The 19,864-nt window shown below is 39.4% G+C and overlaps 1 protein-coding gene across 12 annotated transcripts in view; it reads left to right on the top strand.

Moving 5' to 3' along the window:
- TBC1D1 (TBC1 domain family member 1) overlaps positions 1–19,521 on the top strand; it is a 113,744-nt gene extending 94,223 nt beyond the window's left edge. For all 12 annotated transcript variants that reach the window (XM_080588751.1, XM_080588757.1, XM_080588759.1 and 9 more), the window contains 6 exons: positions 667–825; positions 7,331–7,575; positions 8,089–8,248; positions 12,714–12,883; positions 15,199–15,369; positions 17,489–19,521. In XM_080588751.1, coding sequence (XP_080444877.1) covers positions 667–825; positions 7,331–7,575; positions 8,089–8,248; positions 12,714–12,883; positions 15,199–15,369; positions 17,489–17,689 — 1,106 coding nt within the window. In that variant the 3' untranslated portion in view covers positions 17,690–19,521. The remainder of the gene's footprint in view (positions 1–666; positions 826–7,330; positions 7,576–8,088; positions 8,249–12,713; positions 12,884–15,198; positions 15,370–17,488) is intronic.
- The last annotated feature ends 343 nt before the right edge of the window (positions 19,522–19,864 follow it).

Genomic DNA, 19,864 nt, shown 5'->3' with positions numbered 1-19,864 from the left:
TGTATGTGAAATAGTTAAGTAGCTTCATCCCTTGATACAGAGAAAGAAATTCAGGCTTTAATAGATTTTTACTTGCACCAATCATTCAGCAAGCCCATAGCAAAATTGGAAATTAAATACTTGCTTCCTGATTGCTTGGCTTTTGTTGTAGTCTCTAGACCACATCTCATTTGTACTTGTTAATTCTTTGGGTATATATGCATCCCGGCTTCCTGAAATTTACTCCCAACAGAAATGTCAGTGCTGTATTTGGGGAAAATGTTAATTTTATTGCAGAGCCTTATCGTATATTTTAATATGGAAAATGGATGATAAGCATATAGTTTTTCAGAGACCAGCATTACAATTTTTGCTGCCTCCTCTAGTACTTCTTAGACTGAATGTAACTGCTAACCTTAGACTTAGGCAAGCTCACCGTGTTTCCACCTTAAATCTGTCCTGCTACATTGCCAGTGTCTTTTATTGGTGAAGGAAGTACAAGCACATTAGTTTGATCTGCTTCTATGGTCTACTGGAGACAGCAGATAGATATCTGGCAGATATGGATCTGCTTGCATATCTAGATACAAGATACAGATCTTTAGTTCCTGAAGCCTGTTAGCTCAACTGTAGCTGAACCCTCAGTATGAGTGGGAATTTACGGTTTTAATGACCTTCTTCTCTCAGGAGTACCACGCCACCACCGTGGGGAGATCTGGAAATTTCTAGCAGAGCAGTACCATCTTAAACATCATTTTCCAAATAAACAACAACCAAAGGACACACCTTATAAAGAACTCCTGAAACAGCTAACTTCCCAGCAACATGCAATACTTATTGACCTAGGTAAGTACAGGAGTGCTGTGAAATTAAAATAAGGGTTTTAAGATCTCCAGAAGAGAAATAAATAAAAGAAAGTAACACATAAAAAGCCTCTCAACATTTAATAATAGGTTGTTGGTAAAAACTGCTTTTGATGTGGTGTGAGAACTATTACTTGGCACCACAAAGAAAACATAAAATCTGCCTTTCAAGCACAAAGGTCCTTTGCAACATGTGGTAATTAGAGGCAGAACCAGATGCATCTCTAATGCATCTGTGTTTCAGATATTGATGGTGAACTCCATAGATCAGTGGAATACAAATTGTCAAGAAAATATGTCAACATTTAAGTGCAGTTGGTTGAGTAACAGGTGCTGTTCATTCCTGAAGTCCAGTGTTTTGCTGTCTCCTAAACACCTTTGCTTGAAGTACTGCAGAAGTGTTTCTGGGGAGGGAGGTGAAGGGGGGGGGGCGGGTTTAAATGGGTAGCTGCTAGTACGTGGTATTTTTACTTCTATTAAAACAGATATGAACAGCTCAATAGCTCTTTTTTAAAGGCAGTTCTCAGCAGGGTGTTCTGCCTAACTGTAAGCAGTAGCTGGCTCCTAATTTAGGACAGTGAATTGGTCTGTGGAGGCACATCTGCTTCACTCCACTGAGTACAGTAGAGATTAGAAACCAAGGCTCTTGATTTTTTGAAGTGTCTGTTATAGAATCACAGAATGGTTTGCGTTGGAAGGGACCTTAAAGATCATCTATTTCCACCCCCCTGCCATGGGCACGGACACCTCCCACCAGACCAGGTTGCCCAAAGCCCCATCCAGCCTGGCCTTGAACACCTCCAGGGATGGGGCAACCACAGCTTCTCTGGGCAACCTGTGCCAGGGCCTCACCACCCTCCAAGTGAAGAATTTCTCCCTAATGTCTAAATTTAAGTCTACTGTTTTTCAGTTTAAAGCCATTACTCCTTGTCCCATCATTGTACCCCCTGATAAAGAGTCCTTCCCCAGCTTTCCTGTAGGCCCCCTTTAGATATTAAGGTCTTCCTGGAGCCGTATCTTCTCCAGGCTGAACAACCCCAGCTCTCTCAGCTGTCATTGTAGGAGGGGTGCTCCAGCACCTTGATCGTCTTTGTGGCTGTCCTCTGGACTTGCTCCAACAGGTCCATGTCTTTCTTGTGCTGGGGGCCCCAGAGCTGAACGCAGGGCTCCAGGTGGGGTCTCACAAAAGCAGAGCAGAGGGGGAGAATCACCTCCCTCACCCTGCTGGCCACGCTGTTTTTGATGCAGCTCAGGATACAGTTGGCTTTCTGGGCTATAAGCGTGCATCGCTGGCAGGTAGGTGGGCTTCAGACAGGCTTTTGGTCTTCTTAATTATTTTTCCCTTTTTCCTTACATTTGTTGTTCAATGCTTATAAAATTGTTTCTAATATTAGGAAGAAACACAAGAAAGGAAATTTAAATGCAATGAAAGGATTGTGTCCAGTAGGTAGGAGCAGAAAAGGCTGCTGAAAATAATCGTAAAAGAGCAGTTCTCATGTACATCAGAAAAACTATGCCATGGTTAACTTTTCCTTCTACATTTCCTGTTCCTCTTCCTTTATCACTTGGGGTTCCTTTTTGTAAAGTTGTTTTCATTGATTGACTCTTGCCATGGGTAGGCTAAGATCACCAAACCCAGGAACACCAAAAATCAGTTTGTTCTCTAAGACATGGATCACTGCTAAACATTGTTACTGGTTGCTGTCGCTCCCACACAGTTCTGTTAAGGTCTGTATCAGTAGCAGTAACTCCTCCACCCTCCACCATGAGTTGGCCATTTGTTTCATAGATCTCACAAAGTTTTTTGGCATCCTCTCCGTCTTCTCTCATGAAGGCTGCTCCCTTTTCTTTGTGGTTCAGCCTCCAGGCAGCGTGCTGCACATGGCTGCTCCTCAGATGGATTAAGAATTCTGTGGTATCTTCAGTCATTAAAGGATTTCTAACGTGACAGTAATTGTTCAAATATATGCAGTTGTTGAGTCAGATGCTCACGTGTCTAACCTTTACCTTTGCAAAAGTATTTGTGCTTGAAAGCAAGTCATCTGATGCAAGTTTTTAACACCTCACTGGTATATGGCTGAATTGGATGTTTTACAGTTAATCCATTGGCTATTCTTGGAAATATAGAGTTGTGGATATTTCTTTTAAGATATTGTTCTCTCCTGTGTTGGATATTTCAATTCAGTTTACTGCCTCGGAAACCAGGAGCCATCCTCATTTTTCCACAAGAATGTCTTTTGCACGTGGGGTAATTCTTTACTCTCAGTGTTCATGCTCTTTCATAATAAAAGAAAAAATAATCTTCCAGAAAATGACAGAATTTACAAAGACTTTTGTGGTAGTGTTTGTGGTTTGGGTCTGAGGAGTTGTGCGGAGCAATTTAAGAGTTCCGTAATAACTAAGTTTAAATGAATAAGTTTACCGTGGAAAAACCTGTTGTTGGGGAAATTTATGCACCGTTAACTAACCCAATGTCATGTGATAGGATGGTGATAATTTACAGGAAAACGTGTACTTGGTTTGGTCTGAATGACTGATACATAGTGTATTATTCTCACTTAGGTCTTTTCTGTAAGATGTCATACAGTTATCCTGTTGTACTTCCATTCTTTGCAACTGTACTCAAACAGTATTTGAGCATATTTCAGTGCAAGTAGAAGGCTATCCACCGTTTCTTCCACATCTTATAGGAATCATCTATTCTGAGAGCTGTTCAGGGGTACCTACTTCTTAATAACTCTGTGCAGACAGTCTTCAGCATGTACCGAACTGTGGGAAGATTTGTCAAGTTTAGTTGGTGAACTAAGCTTTACGTGGTAAATGAGAATATTTTCTCCATCTTTCAATCGGTGTTTTGCAACATTTAGTAAAGTAAGTCAAAATGTCAAGGCAGTGCATACAAAACAAAAATCTGGTGGAACAGGCACAGTTCTGCTAAAACTGGCATGAGCTGAGCTGGGGAGAGTGACTTGATCTCACCTTTGCTCTCCTCTGTCTCGCCTGCCGGGTTGAGGAATGGCACTGGGAAGTATGTGACACTCCAGGGAGCCTTAAGTGGCCAGCTGGGAACAGGCAGTCGCAATGTGTGCAGATTGTTTCCCTCGGGACTTGGTCATGCTAGGAATTCCCCTGGACTGCACTGTGCAAGAAGCAGGTTTTTTGTTTTTGAGAGACACTTTTGTGCAGACACAGATCATTTGCTCTAACCGGTACCAATCAGTCAAGTCAGCGTATGTGGTATCGATACCCCTGGCAATATGCGTGGGGGTTCTGTCACACCGAAGCTCTGCAGTAATGGGTGAAGAGCTTTGTGCAGGGTTAGTGAGTTGGTTGAGTAAAGCTGAGTCCATAGCGTGGCAGAGTTGACACACGAGAGGGTGCGATAACTGGCAGCTGGAAGCACAGGCAGCCTAAGGGTGGTTTTCTTATATAGCACTGGGGCTTGCTGGCTGTTCATGTTTTCTGTCTGGCTCTACACACAAGTACTTTCTCTTCATAGGCATGTGCTCTGCTTGTAGAGACAAATAACTACAGGCATTGGTGAATCAGTAACTGCACGTATTTGTTTTCGTGCAAAGTGATTTTGTGAGGGAGCTGTTTGCTTAGCCCATTAGCTGAGGGAAGGATGGGGTCCTGGTATTTCCTTAAGATGAAACTAGGAAGCTGAAAACTTTAATGATTCACGTTAAAACAGAGTAGTACAGTGCAATTGGATAGGCAGCTAGAATGAATTTGCATGTTTTGACTTGTGTTTCTTCAGACTTTTAGAAGTAAACAGAGCTTCAAGAATCCTTCTGAAAGCATCCACATCTCCCTTGAGAAAGAGCTCTCATTCTTGCAATGTGTGGTTATAATATTTAAAAAAAACTTTCTCAAATTAAGCCAAAAATGTCTTGCTGACACAATATGAGGCAAAACCGTAATCGTATTGCCCACGCTTCATTGAATTGATGGATTTTCAGATGGCAATACTGCTTTCTGACAATGAGGAGCATCTGGATGCAGAGTTAAGGTACAGCAGCCATTCTCCTGGCCCAGTTTACTTGTCACTGTGCTACTTTAATACATGGGCAAAAACAAAGCCACAGTCCTCTGAAGGTTTTTTTTTGTATATTTCCTTCTCTGGCCCCATTTGCACAACTGCTGCAGTCAGTGGGGATTTCAGCTCCTGAAGGTTAGCTTTATGTTCAGTAAATAACTTCTTTTCTTGCTAAGCTAGAGTAAACTGATCTCCAGATGCTATCAGTGTAGGAAACTGCTGTACTCATCACTGGGTGTTTGCTGAACGCAGTAGAAAATTGTTTTGTTATATTCTGGAAATAAAGTAGTTGGTATAGGTACTTACTTTCTCATCCTGGCACTCTTGAGGTATCAGAGTTCATTTCAGTCTCTTTTCAGCAGGGCGAGAACTTGGTCCTAAGTAAAAGCAATTGCAACCTTGCCACAGGTCTGCCTTTAGTCTGTGCTGTAGTAACTTCAGGCGGAGAAGTCTCTGCAACAGAGTGCAAGCTCCCCTATACACGTGGAAGCTAAAAGCATCGCTTCTGTAGCGTTCAGTTATGTGACCGGGCCTGGCCTGGGGAGGCCTGCTGAGAAACTGCATGCTGGAGTCCTGTGTGGCAGGCCAGAGCAGCTACCGGATGGCAGAAGGACTCTGCCCCAGGCTTTGTCTTCTTGAAACAGGAGCTCTGATGTTATCTGGCAGCACAGCAGCATTCCAGGAGCTAAAGGGTGGGGTGGTGTTTAACAAGTGGGCAAATGAAAAACAAGCTCCACTTACTACTAGAATAAAAGAAGTATTCAAATTTCCTCTCAGTTCAGGTATGTAGCAGGGGAAATGTGATGGGGCGAGGCTTTTTTATTATTATTTTTTCTGGAGATGAAAATACTGTCTTTGTAAACATGTTCTGAAATATCTATAGAAGTGAGGCTGTTGATGTGTCTGCTCACAGAACCGTGATATCACCAAATGGCTGAGGTTGGAAGGGACCTCTGGAGAGGACCTGCTCCAGCCCCCTGCTTTAGCAGGGTTCCTGTCAGCCCATTTCTCTGCCTTTCAGGCCCCTGTGAGTGGTACCACAACACTCTGGTGTATCAGCTGCTATTCCCAATTTTGTGACAACTGCAGACTTGTTAAGGGTGCACTCTGTCCCGTCATCTAGGTCTCCTTAATCAGGGATCAGCTAGAATAAAAGTGACAAGCATCCTGACAAGGATCAAGGGCAGCTGGCAGAGTTCATAAGAAGCTGCTTAGAGCTGCCCTTACCGTAGCCTTAGCCTTACCTGCCAGCAGCAGGCACCCTCTGCTTCTTAGAAATCCACTGACAGTCCTGGGCAAAAAGTGCCCAGAAGCTCAAGAAGAACTCAGAGGAACAGAGCCCAGAAGCTGCTGCACAAACTGCTGTTTTTCTGAGTAAATATCATGGCTCAGACTAATTGTTTAAGTTACTAATTTGGATTGGTTTGTTATAAGGACGTATGGGTTCCAGCTCTGTATGAAAGCTTACACACATAAATCAGTCTGGGGTGGAAGTTACCATCTTGTTCCTGAACTGAGGGGCTGGGAATGGTTCAGTTTTACTGCTACAGCTCTGGAATTAATATAGTTTACCGCAGGCTGGAATCTAAAGAGGTGTGGGGAATAAATCCAAAGTCCATCACTACTGAGAAAAGGTTATGATCCCACAACTCACTCCCGCTCTCCAAGCACCTGTCACTTGTGGTGGTGCTCATGGGACACCTCAGTACAGCGGAGTGACAGGGCAGAAGACCTAAGCCCCAACAAAAAGGGATTCTTCTGCCAGGTTAGTGAACTGGATCAGCTCATGTAAGAGTCCGAGCTTCGCGGTGCAGAAAAGAAGTAAGGACTCTTAAGACTGCGAGGGACCAAGGTGGGGAGGGAGGTGATCAGACGCACTTACTGGAAGGAAAAACAAGAATAAAAGAAGAAGAGAATGAGCCCTGACCCAGAGAACTTGGGTGTTATAAATCTATGTTTGGATCCTAATAGTTATCTAAAATCTAACACTGTTTAATTGGACAGGAGAGGACTGGGTGAGTCACTGAGCCTCTGAATTGAGTCTCACTATTTTAGGCAACCACCTCCTTGCTATAAGCCCTTGAACTGACTGATCAAGTTCCAGTCATAAGAACCAGTTACTTAGCTGTTCCACGCAGCAGTCTGTCCCCATCCCAGAGCCTGTCTACTCTGGCAATTTCCAAATTCATTTTGCAGCTACTGTAGCAAAACTACTTAGAGAAACCCTTAATTGTAGAGTATGAATCAATAGTTTTATATTAACTTTCTTACAGGCTTCCTGAAGGTTGACTCAGAATCTGTCTTTCAAAAGAATCTACCTTTTGAAAGACTGTTCAATTTGATAACATGACAAGTTTTGTGTCGTTGTTTTGTTTGTTCGTGGGTTTTCTGGTGTTTTTCTTTTTGGCTATTCTTTAGTGTAAATCACTAACCTCTGCTATTTTCACAGGACGCACATTTCCAACACATCCGTACTTCTCAGCACAGCTGGGAGCTGGGCAGCTGTCCCTCTACAATATTTTGAAGGCCTATTCTCTTCTGGACCAGGAAGTAGGATACTGCCAGGGCCTTAGTTTTGTAGCAGGAGTTTTACTACTTCATATGAGTGAAGAAGATGCTTTTAAAATGCTAAAGTTTCTCATGTTTGATGTGGGGCTGAGAAAACAATATCGTCCTGATATGACAATTTTACAGGTATGATTTCTGTTTTTCTAATACAAGAATGTTAATGTGTAAATTATAATAAAGCAATATAGCAATATAGGTATTGTCAACAATATAGGTAGCAATATAGGTATTGCCAACATCTGGAGTTGAACTTAAATTCACTTTTCAAGAGTGGAGATGATGATCTGGAAAAAGAATATAACATCTTAAATGCACAAGTTTCAAATAAAAAAAAAAAAGGTTACTAGGGAAATTATGAAAACCATAACAGCAAGAATTCTGCTATATGTTGTATGAGGTTCAAATGACCCTGCAAATAAGCCTGTTGTAGACTCATGGGTGACCCATCCCTGGTCTTCTAAGTGGTTTCTGAGTCTTTCTGTTCTTCACAAAAGTCAGTCTAAACACCAGCTGACAAGTATTTTTCACTGTTTCTAGTAGGTCTGTGAAGCATGGCCTTTGCTACTGTGGCTGTTAGAACATATTTAGCTTTATTTTATTTTATTTTATTTTTAAAATCTTTATTCTTCATCCATGTAGATCCAGATGTATCAACTGTCCCGACTTCTTCATGACTACCATCGAGATCTCTATAACCACCTCGAGGAACATGAGATTGGCCCCAGCCTCTATGCAGCTCCCTGGTTTCTCACCATGTTTGCCTCCCAGTTTCCCCTTGGATTTGTAGCCAGGGTGTTTGGTAATTCTTTATAAAAGTTCTGTATGTTCTTTTTGAAACCTTGTATTTGGAATCTTGTTACTAGGAACAGAGTATCACCCAATCTGTTTCAGACATCCAGAAGTAGTGTTTACTCACTATTGGTGAACAGAACGGCAAAGCTGACTTCATCCTACAGAGCATATAGAGTTTGCAGTAAAATGGAAAGAGAGAGAAGAATGTATGACTGTTCCAAACTGCCCCATCTTTTCAACTGTTACCATTTCCCACCCTGTAATCACTTGTAGAGAGTGTGTAAGATTTGCTGCCATGAAAGCATAGTGGTATGACAATGGCAGTTAAACACCTAGAATTACTTAGTTTCAGGCTGAAGAGAGACATAATCAAGGCATCATCTCAGGAAATATATCCATTTACTCCATTATCATCATCTCCAACACTGTCAATGGAAAATGATTTGGAAGGTTATGTTCTTACAATATGCACGGAGGTGGGTGGCCCTTAAAGTTTAATCACGGATTTACTCTCCACAAGCACAGAGCTTTTAAAGTACTGTTGGTTATCCTTACACTTCTAGCCTGAAAGATAATCTTCTTACTTTCCAAAAACTGGAAAATGTTTTGAAGCATATGGCGTTTAGGCTCTGAAGTCACTTCTGTTACCTGTTTTTGGAATCTACAGAATTAGCGTTCTATTTTTTAAATTAAATTCACATTAAGAATTTACCTTTATGCTATTTTATGGATGCATTCCATAGATCATTTGGTATTTGAAAGGATGCTTTCTTTCTTTCTCAGTTACTTGTTTTTTGATTTTATTATGTTGTACTGGATCTTCCATGTTGAGCAGGATAGAATGGAGCTCTACTTCTGCTTTCTGTCTCCTAATAGGAATATATTTGCATTTTCCTTAGTCAGTCTCACTTAAGAGATGTAATTACTCAATGATTAATATTGACAATTTCCTGTCTTTTAAAGTTATAGTCTCACCTACCACAGTAACAAATAATAAATGTAGATTCCAAGATAAGCCAACAAAGATTCAGTCCTGTTTCTGGTTAACATCATGCCACAAGTTGTGTTAGAAGAAATCACATTGATAATGATGGTGTACGCTAAGTAGAACTACTTGTCCTGTAATTAGCATCTTAACTCCAGGGAAAACAGTATTTTGATTTATTTTATTTATTTTGTGGAACAGTTAGGTTAACTTCCACTGACAAATATCTAGCTGGCAATGATAATATTTAGAAACTAAATGAAGTGTTGTATGCAAGTGTTATATACTGGGATTATCATCAGTTCATCTTTCGGTTATTCTTATTCTATCACAGTATTGCACACGATAATAACAGTCTTTGAATTGAGCTATTGACTGCACTGAGAGTATAAAAGTGCCTTCTGTATCCAGTATATTTGGATTTCTGCCTTAATATGCAGATTAGTATTTTATCTGTCATTGGAGGATTGCAGAGCTTTAAAAAGCAAAGATTTTTACATTAAAATAGAAGGCAAAGATACATGCTCTGCATATAGCAGATTTTAGGTCAAGAAAGAAACGCATGTGTGACTGAAACTGTCACCTGAAATCTTTGTTTCTTAGAGAGAGAGTGCAGCATAACCAACACTTGCAAGTTTTTAATGTCTCAAAGTATTTAGCAGTTTCTTAAAACAATGTTTACTGGAACTATGTAAATAGAGAGCCCTGGGGATTCTTGTACATTAGAAAATAAAATCTTGTCTTTACCCATGCTGAAGACTGAAGCAACTGCAAATCTGAAAGGGACTGAGCCTGTCACTTTATTGGTGGCTGCTGTTAGCATTATTACAAATTAGGATCGAACCACGTCTGACCCCTGTGTTCACACACTTTTGCAGAATGTGTGTATGTTTTCATTGCTCATTTCTTGGAATTCTTGAGATGAATGTTGCCTCTAAAGTCTAAGTAACTCATCTATAGGCTATTAAGACTGAGTGCACTGCCATTTTCTAACGTGCTGTCAATGAACCCTTGATATGTGAAACCCTGCTGCTATTTAATGCACTTGTTACAGAACACTTCCCGTAGATTTACATAGAGCATATTTTTTTTCAAGTATTTTACAAATAATATCTGAAAACAGTAGGCTAGAAAGAGGCTAACGTAAAGACTGTTTTCTGAGTCAAATAGAAAAACTGTATTTTACTTTTTAATTATCTGTCCAACTTTCAGCACTTCTGAGTAGAATCTAATGAAAGTACAGCATAACAAAGATGTATTCTTTAATACCCCTATTTACTTATCAGGGGAGGAGACTTGATAGAAAAACGTTTATTTTGTTCCAAGATTATAGATAAAACTTGAATTTGAAATCCTCTGGGCTGCCAGTCATGCTGCCATTAATTTGGGTACCTTCGGGTTGCTGTCGCTGGCTAGCAGCCCACTTAACAGGAAGTGTGGGGAGTGGATAACAAATGGGTCTTTGTTAAGTACTTGCTATTTTAAATGAGAGAAGGATTTCAGCTGTGTATTACCAGCTCAGCTCATACAGGCGTTCGTTAACAACTTACAGGTCACCTTGAGTTAAACTACCTGTCTTTGTGGGGCAGGTGCTGAGTCATAGGTACGTGTTATTCTCAGCTCTGTTTTTATCACTTTGAGTTTCCTAGCTGTTCTTTAGCATTCCATGTCATAATATATAGCTTTCCCTATAAAACATTTTCCCATCACATACTGTTTCAGTATGCAATTGGGGCAGATGCCTACTCTGTTATCCCTTTCCAATCATTGCTGCCTTTGGACTTCACGTTGAACCAGAGTTGAAAAACTTTATACCACTTTTAGGATGAATGGCAGCCAAGTGCAAGGTTTATGGTTAGTTATTACTTGTGCTTTTCTTTCTCAAACAGTGAGAAAGAATAGTGGAATGAGTTGCAGCTTCAGCCTAAAATGTAAAAGAGCACAAGAGGGGGATTTCATTCTGATACAAATTCGGAAAGAAAAAAAAAACTTTTTTTTTTTTTTTACTAAGAAAGGCAGTTCGCCAGCATTTTCATATGCTCTTTACTACATCAGAGATATCTGTGGTTTTGCTAGTAATCATTTCCCTTATTGTGTGTTTTTTTTCTTCCTTTTTTTGATCATGAAGACATACTATTTATTTGGTGTCATTGTGCTGCTTCGTAAGTGATTGTGGCTTCATTCACAGCTTCAAATGCAAGGAAGGGGAAAGTAAAGCCCTATTTAAAATAAAAGTATACTTAGAAAATACAGAATAAAATTACATTATTTTCTCATCTTTACAAGTGATACATAAAAGCAGTGGGCTAGAAAGAGGTTAACCTACAGACTGTTTTATGAGTCAAATAGAAAAACTGCATTTTACTTTTTAATTATCTGTCCAACTTTCAGCACTTCTCCTGAGTAGAATCTAATGAAAGCCCAGGGTAAGAAAGGCTTGTCCAGCAGTACCATTTCATATGTTAGATGCTTTTGCCTGTAGCAAATCTTTCAATAAAGCCAGTAGAGGATTGAGTTCTAGTAGCAGGAAAGTCAAGTGCAAGGCAATGCTGTTTATACTGATGGGTTGGTGAGGACAAATGCGTTTGCTTCTTGTCTGATGCTTTGATTGCAGTCTTCCGTATCTTGCCTCTATAAAGACATAGGAAATTTGTAAAGGAAAAGAAAAGAAAGGCAGTTGAAGTAAAAGGTTGTTAAATACTGTGGCTTCGGTGTGCTTGAATGTATGCCAGGGTGCTGTCACTGCAGGGCCACCTGTAATATTAGCACTTAAGCTGTATTACTAAGATTTGAAGGTACTTATTCATGTAGCTATTAGAATATTAATGTAAGTGGTTGAGACACCTACTAAAAATAAGCACATGCCCATGAAAGTTGATACTGCTGGAAAATGCACATTTAGTCTTGTGTGCTCAGCGTTGTCTGACAGAGAACTTGCAGCGTTGTCCTCCAGAGCAGAAAAGGACGGAACTTTGGATCTTCAGTTACTTCTTCGGGTGTAGTTTTTGCCCTTTGTTATGAAGATTTTAAATGTCATCAGGAGTAGAATTCTGTTCAAGTTCAGAACTGAAGACTTAGCAGTAAATTCCACAATTGCTGGTTTATTTCCTCATTCCCATGAACATTTCAAAAGAAAAAAGCCCACAAAACTACTACGTGCACAAAAAGTAACAATGCTGCGAAATTTGACTACCTGGCTTATTATATGTGTTTAGCTTAAATTTGAATTGGATTTATTGGATGAAAACTCACTGAACAAATGAAATAATTGATTGTTAGTCAAGTGTGCTGTTCATGGTAATAATGCTGATCCTGCAAGATATCTGAAGCTGTAGCCTCAGTAACAAAAGGATGTGTCTGGCAGAGTATATCTAGCCTCCAGATTGCCCTTAGGAGAAGTTATTATCTTTGGACATTTTATTGTTTTAATATTCTTGTCAAAAAATGTGCTTGCTTGATGTACTCTGTTTTTTGTTTGTTTTCACAGATATGCTCTTCCTTCAAGGATCAGAGGCTATATTTAAAGTGGCCTTAAGCCTTTTGGGAAGCCATAAGCCCTTGATTCTGCAGCATGAGAACCTAGAAACTATTGTTGATTTTATTAAAAACACTCTCCCCAACTTGGGTTTGGTACAAATGGAAAAGACCATTAGTCAGGTATGAAATAATCTGAACGTATGAGTAGAATGCAAAAGAAATAACGCTTTTTTTTTTTAACAAGGTCTTGGCAGAAAAACCCCAACAATGTATTGTGTTACTTCCAGCTGAGAAGAATTCTGTTATTGTAGTTCTGAAGGTGTTGAAATCTTTTGGAAGCATATGACTAGTGTAGTACCTCTGTATTCTTACATGTACATGTTGGTTATGATCACTTTATGAACCCTTAATTAAAATGTTTACTTTTTTTCAGAGGTGTGCATAATGGCTGTTATTGGCAGCACTGTTACAACCCATATGCAGTGCACTCCACAAAAAAGCAGCAAGGTGTGCTAAAAGCCTGCTGAGTTTTCACATCTCCAAATAATCGTGTTCTCCAAGTAATTTCTGGAGCAAAAGCTGAATTACGGGAGCCTTACAAATGCTGACTTTGCATTAGCAAAAGTAGAGACCTCCCTTTGTTGACTTTGTCTATAATGGCTGAAAAGAGCAGCAGGTTGACATGCCTTGCAGTCTGTACACGGCTCCTAGGCTAATCCCCATCCTCCTCACCCCTTCTGCAGTGTGGCGTTGGGTTTACATGCCATAGCTTGCCTTCAGTTGGTTAGCTTTCAAGTCAAACTTTTGATTTGCCTCATGTTTCATCCCTTTCAAATATGATACTCTGGGTATGACAGCAGGGATTTCCCTCCCTTCTCAAGAGCAGAAAGGCTAAAAGTGGCAGAGGTCATGAGAGGAGCTAACAGTCTGCCCTGCTGAATTGTACCGTTTTTTCCAGAGATGCTCAGAGCATGCAGAAAGGTAGAGTTCCATATGTATAGCCAAACCCAGATGAAATGTGTTTCAGCCTTCAGTGTTTAGATTTGTATTTCTTCTGTACAACTACTTGAGATAACTTTTATAGCATATGTAACAGGTGTCATAAACACCTCATAAACCTAATGTTTTCTTCAACTATATTTAACAGCTTGCCTACCGTGCAGATGAACAAAATAGGAAATAATTATTGATATTTCATCAGATATTTAAGATAACATTTGATTTTTTTGACTCATTTCCAAGAGGTATAAACGACAAGAGGTTTAAAAATAAAAGAATAATATAATCATAGAATCATTCAGGTTGGAAAAGACCTCTAAGATCATCTAATCCAACTTTTAGCCTAGTACTAAAGTCTACCACTAAACCACGCTACTAAGTTGTAAATCCACACATTTCTTGAAGACCTCCAGGGATGGTGACTCAACCACTTCCCTTGGCAGCCTATTCCAGTGACGCACAACCCTTTCAGTAAAGAAATTTCTCCTAACATCCAACCTCAACCTCCCCTGGTGCAGCTTGAGGCCATTTCCCCTCGTCTTATCACTTGGTGCTTGGGAGAAGAGCCCAGTCCCCACCTTACTAATGCTAACCCATGAACTTCTAATTATGGGCTGTTTCCCAGGTGCATTTTAAAATCAACTTGAGTTTGGTTTCTAATATATTCTGTTATTGGCCACTTGTCCTTTTCATTTAAATGCTTTTTCCCTGCTTTCAAGGGAGATAACTGTCTTGGGGACCTTAGAATCATGTTTCCAGAATGATTTGAAAGCAGGTGTTTGCCAAAACCTAGAGAAAGGAAAAATTTAATAGCAGGGCTTTTTTCCCTTGGGTCTCTCTGTGCACCTCAATTTATGTGCTTTTAAAATCTAAGATTGTTCTTAATACTCTTATATAAGATTGAGCACTTATTTCAGTGATTTGTAGTTAACAATTAAAGAAATCTGCTTTGACATTACGTAATGTTTAAGGTGTATTTGTGTGAGGATAGATTATTTCATTTTCTTTCAGGCTCACGGAGCATAGTAGAATCATAAATAAACCTAACAGTGTTTAATGTTTTTCATTTGAACCTTTCATTTTGCTGTGCTGCTGGAAAAGTCTTACACTTTTATGGCACAGCGGCTTGGACTGCACTTTTCTAAAGTGACATCTAATTCTGAATATGTCTAGGAGAGTTTATGCCCAACTGAGATGCATTAAATTTGAAATCTAGAAAAAGGAATTCCCTAAAAATTCTAAATTTCTTGAAAACTTTAGCATGAGTGATTTTGCTGAAGGCAGGCAATAAATTAGTAGCAAAGTTTTAAATGCCATTGTATTGAACTCTACTTCCTCAACCTTCCCCTCTCCAGAGTAGGAAACGTGACTGACAAAAATTGTCTTTTTTGTATGCAGCAATTAGATATCCAAGTTTAGATCCATGGGATTTAAGGCATTGAATGAGCTATAGTTTTAATCTTCACAGCACCTAATAACATTTCTATATACAACAGGTGTTTGAAATGGATATTGCCAAGCAGTTGCAAGCTTATGAAGTCGAATACCATGTGCTTCAGGATGAGCTTATAGATTCATCTTTAAATGACAATCAGAGACTGGATAAATTAGAAAAGGCAAACAGTAGCTTGCGCAAACAGAACTTTGATCTCCTGGAAGAACTGCAGGTACAGTTTATGTTTCATATTTAATTAACATTCTAATTTATCCACCTTTTCAGAAGAGACCATCCCATACTAAGGCACAGAAGAGGCTGGTGTTTGGTCTAGTGACTTAGAAGCTTAGCCACTTAAAGTTTTATCTAGTTTAGCATTTAAAGAAATCTCAGAATAGGTTGTGGATAGAGCATGTGCTTGCAATTAGTGAAAAACTGATTCCTTTTACACTCTCCTCTCTTGTAATTAAAATCATAGCTATGGAAGACTGAGAATACATAAGGTGCTTTCACAACTCTGTTTTTACATATTTCAGTCACTGCTTTACTACAGCAGGGATACTAGTCTATTATGAAGGGGAAAGCTAATGCCAGTGTCACAAATTAGAGATGCATCATCTATGGGATTTACTGTCTGTAAAGACATGGTCTATCTTGCAAGCTTTTTTTGTTTTGTTTGTTTGTTTTTTCAAAAACTGTTATCCAGATGGATTAGATAATATATGAAATAATAATGTTTAATTTATGTTCTGTGCCTGTTCAGTCTGCAGCTTTTTTTAGAGGCAGTACACCTGGTCTCTGTAGGGGTTATTCTTTGCTTAACTGTTCAAGAAGTCAGCCTTCTGGCTGCTTTACAACAGGACATTTGGTGTAAAACTTCCAACCACACAATTAATTTGATGAATAAAGGGAGTTCAAGGGTAAGAAGCAGACAATGTGCTCTATTTGCAGCTTCAAGCCTCTTGATTATTGTGAAAGACATAGACTTTGTAAGGTAATAGGTGAGGGAAGGAGTTCAGGTTTCTCAGCCACTGGTCCTGTATCATGGCTAAAGCCAGCCAACAATGCATACCAAAATTGCCTTTCCTAACAAAAGTCTGCTTAATATGTAAATTCTGACTGTGTGAGATCTGAACCTGAACCTGTTCCAGGTGCTAAGATGAATCTTAGAGATCTCAGAACAAGAGAAACTCCTCTGCAAGACATTTTCATAAAGCTTCAGGCACATGGGCAAGGAAATGGTTGAATGCAGCACGTGGCAGAGGGGTTTCTGGGATGAGGTTCAAGATGAGATGTCCTATATAGATACTTGCATCAGGACATCTTCCACCCTCCTGCCCTTAAAGACACTGCAGCCCTAAGCATTTATTTATTTATTTATTTATTTTTACAAAGCTCATCTTCACTTGAGTGCAACACAGCACCTAGCATCATGGTGGGGAACTATCTGTAGTGTTGCAGCAGTCCCTTTTTCTTTTAGGTGGGTCTCACTAGCCTTCCTTTCCTATCGTGAAAGGTGAGCTGTTGCTGACATGAGGAAAATACACGACCAAAACATGTGGGTCATGGTTTGTCCATATTTTGTCCCTAAAGTCTGAACTTGATAAACCACCATAATTACATGGAGAACAGTGAGCTCATCAGAAACAAGAAATACTGCCCTGAAAGTTGAGACCTCCCAAATGGTCTTTTCTCTTCAAATGTTATCTGATGAAACTTCCAAACAGATCTCTGCTTTTGACAAAGCACCTCAGCTTCAGGTCTCACATGATGAATTTGAATGATATCATGCTTTGTTTCACCGTGAATTAGAATGGCAATATGTGCAGCCTCTTGAAGGAGAATCAGGAATACACAACTGGAATTTTTCCAGATTTGTTGTCTGTTCGTATGTTACACTAAATCCTCACCTTGCTCGCCTCCAAGTCTAGCATTTGTTGGACTCAATGTGGAGAAGAAATGAGGTGTAACTAACAGGTCAAGTTGTCTTTGCTTTGCAAACAGTGTAGAATTCAACAACTGTGGTTGGGCAAAAATGTCTCCTAACTGACCCATGCAGAGACTTATCTTAACCTGCCATTCTTTGGTATGTAATTTGCAGACTTAATAACTTTCTCATTTGATCTACTTTGCATTATATTGTACAGTTAACTGTGAATGAGTCAAAGCAATCAAGTTGAGAGAGGGAGGTTTCTTGTTACAGGGAACACTATAGCAGTAATTGTCTAAAGTGTACAGATCTAATAGCATTCAGACTTCCATTTTACTTTTGCAATTTTCCATCATTTTGGAAAGTATTTTATCAGTTACTAATTTCTTTTTTTTTTTTCCCTCTCTTCCTTCTTTGAAAGGTGGCTAATGGAAAGATCCAAAACCTTGAAGCCACGGTAGAGCTGTTGTTGACTAATGAAAGCAAACTGAAGGAGTCAATTCTCACTCTTGAGCAGGAGCGAACAGCTTTGCAGAAGGCAGTGGAAGAGATGCGGAAAAAGATTGGTGATACAGACGAGAAACCTCTACTCACTGGGCAAGAGCACCTGGATGCTGACTGAGATCTGTTGTTGTAACAGAGCAGAGAAGCTGAGCAAAAAAGAAGGGAAGAACTGGTTCTTTTTGTCATGATTCATGGGGATTTGACACTGTCACCTTCATTGTACATGCCGTACTCTAGCAAAAAGCAAGATACAGGTGCAGTGGCTGCCCAGATCAGAGAAACTGGTTCCTCCAGGAGATGGCTCTTTCTTCTTAGTATGTAGAAATGCTATGAACAGTAAGATGCCACATCATAATAAGCAAGAGAAACTTAATAGTGTGTGCATTCATACACAATATGCTGTAAAGATGTCATGGATTCTTCCATAAGTGCTTCTAAACCTAAGTGCTTTGTTTGTTACGTATTTTGTGTGTAGATCAACACCATGCTAAATAGCACGTCCTTTAGAAGCTCCTCTGAAGAAATATGGCAGTGTAAAACCTTTGAATGGATGGCTGCCTCGCTGCAGCTATGCAGTGGTAAAATTTGGAGAGTTTTGTGATTGGACTTGAGGTAATTTTGTCAGTGTACTTTCCCTGTAGCTTGACTTGGTTCTGTTGATTGTGTTGTTTATGCCTCAGATAACTGTTTCCTGATGCTTGAAGGTGTCAGTCTATTGGACTCCAGAGAGCTGGACTTCATCATATGTAACTATGCGTAATTAGGGGTTGCCATCTGTTTTCAAAAGTATGTTGTTTTAATATATTTTTGTTTAACATCCATTACTTTAGTGTATTGTTACTTGGCATTATCTGATAAACGTACATAATGTATATAGTAATTGCATTATGCTTAACAAAATACACTGACATTGGTTTGGTGAAGCCTGTGACTCCTGCAACATCATCCAAGGTTTTATATTCAGACTCTTCAAGTTTCATTTTATTTATTTCTGATCTGCTGTGTGATGTAAAACATCATTTTGCGGGGAAGCTAATGCCCACAATCTCTTTTTCCTCTTTATTTGGTACTCTATGCCCACTCATCCACCCTTTAAGACTTTTTTCTAAGCATTGGAGGCATTTCGAGAGCTTCATGCTGTGCCAGAGATTCTTAAACTGCTTTACGAAGGGTATGGCAGTTTGAATTAGGACACCATTCTTTTGCCTCTTTTGAGTATGATTACACCTGTAAAAAAACATCAGTTTCCTTAATACAGTGAAAGTAGTTTTCAGGCCAGTTGAAGCACCACTGCTACAAGTGCAATAATGTCCGTGGATATCCAGTTGTTTGGGTTTGCTTCAGAATTAAATAGTGCTGTAGTTTTGATTTATCCCCGAGCACAGAGTTAATAGGCATCAATGTGTTGTCTTGCTGGAGATTTACCCAGGAGATGTGATTTTTTTTCCTTCTTAAATTGTTATTTTTATTTTTAAAACTTCAAAGCACAGAGTTTTGTTTTATTTTCTGACTGGCAGTGTAGAAAAGGTTTTGTTTTGCTTTTTTCCTTTCTTCATGGAAGTCCTTCTGATGCATTGTGATTGTAGTTTAACATTCATCTACCGTGCAAAACAAATACCTCCAAGTAGTTCAAAAAGAAAAAGAGAATTTACTGTTCAATTTCTAAATCTTTGTTTGACTCTGTCATGTCTTAAATATGGTTGGTTCTTGCAAATCCACTCTGTTTTCACTTAGTATTAAAATTCCAGATTAATTATTATTAATCCATTTACCTCAAAAGCTTGCTTTTTATTTGGAAATCCATACTGAAGCTCATGCTTCATGTTTAAAACCTTGTTAGAATGGACCTCGTACTGTTAGAGCACTCCATAACGTTGCGTTTTTACACCATCGTGCCATAATTCATACACTGACTTTAACAAGAGCAATAAAAATAATAATCTATGCCTACATCAATGCTTGTAATTTATTTTTACATTTAAAAATAAAAATATAGTTTGCGGGATGGCAGTTCAGAACTGTGTAAGGTGAGACTGTCCCTGAAGCTGCAGTACAATGACAATTAATGAAAACTCTTGAGACTTCATAAACATGCTCAGGATCCAGCTGTGATCTTGGGACCTGCACCTGCACACGTTGACTAAAGTGAAGCACATTCTGCATGACTCCAGGGATGCATTCCTTTTTTTTGGAGTTTTGCTTCTCTCAGCGTTGAAGGGGAGGATTACTTCTAGTACTTCATCAAGAATCTGCATAATTGCAGAAGTGCACGGTGCAGGTCAGAGCTAAATAA

The sequence above is a fragment of the Anser brachyrhynchus genome (genome assembly GCF_964034855.1).
Source record: "Anser brachyrhynchus genome assembly, chromosome: 4".
In the NCBI taxonomy this organism is placed as follows: Eukaryota; Metazoa; Chordata; class Aves; order Anseriformes; family Anatidae; genus Anser; species Anser brachyrhynchus.
Note: the sequence above shows the minus strand (reverse complement) of the source record. Positions and strands in the feature narration are given on the sequence as shown.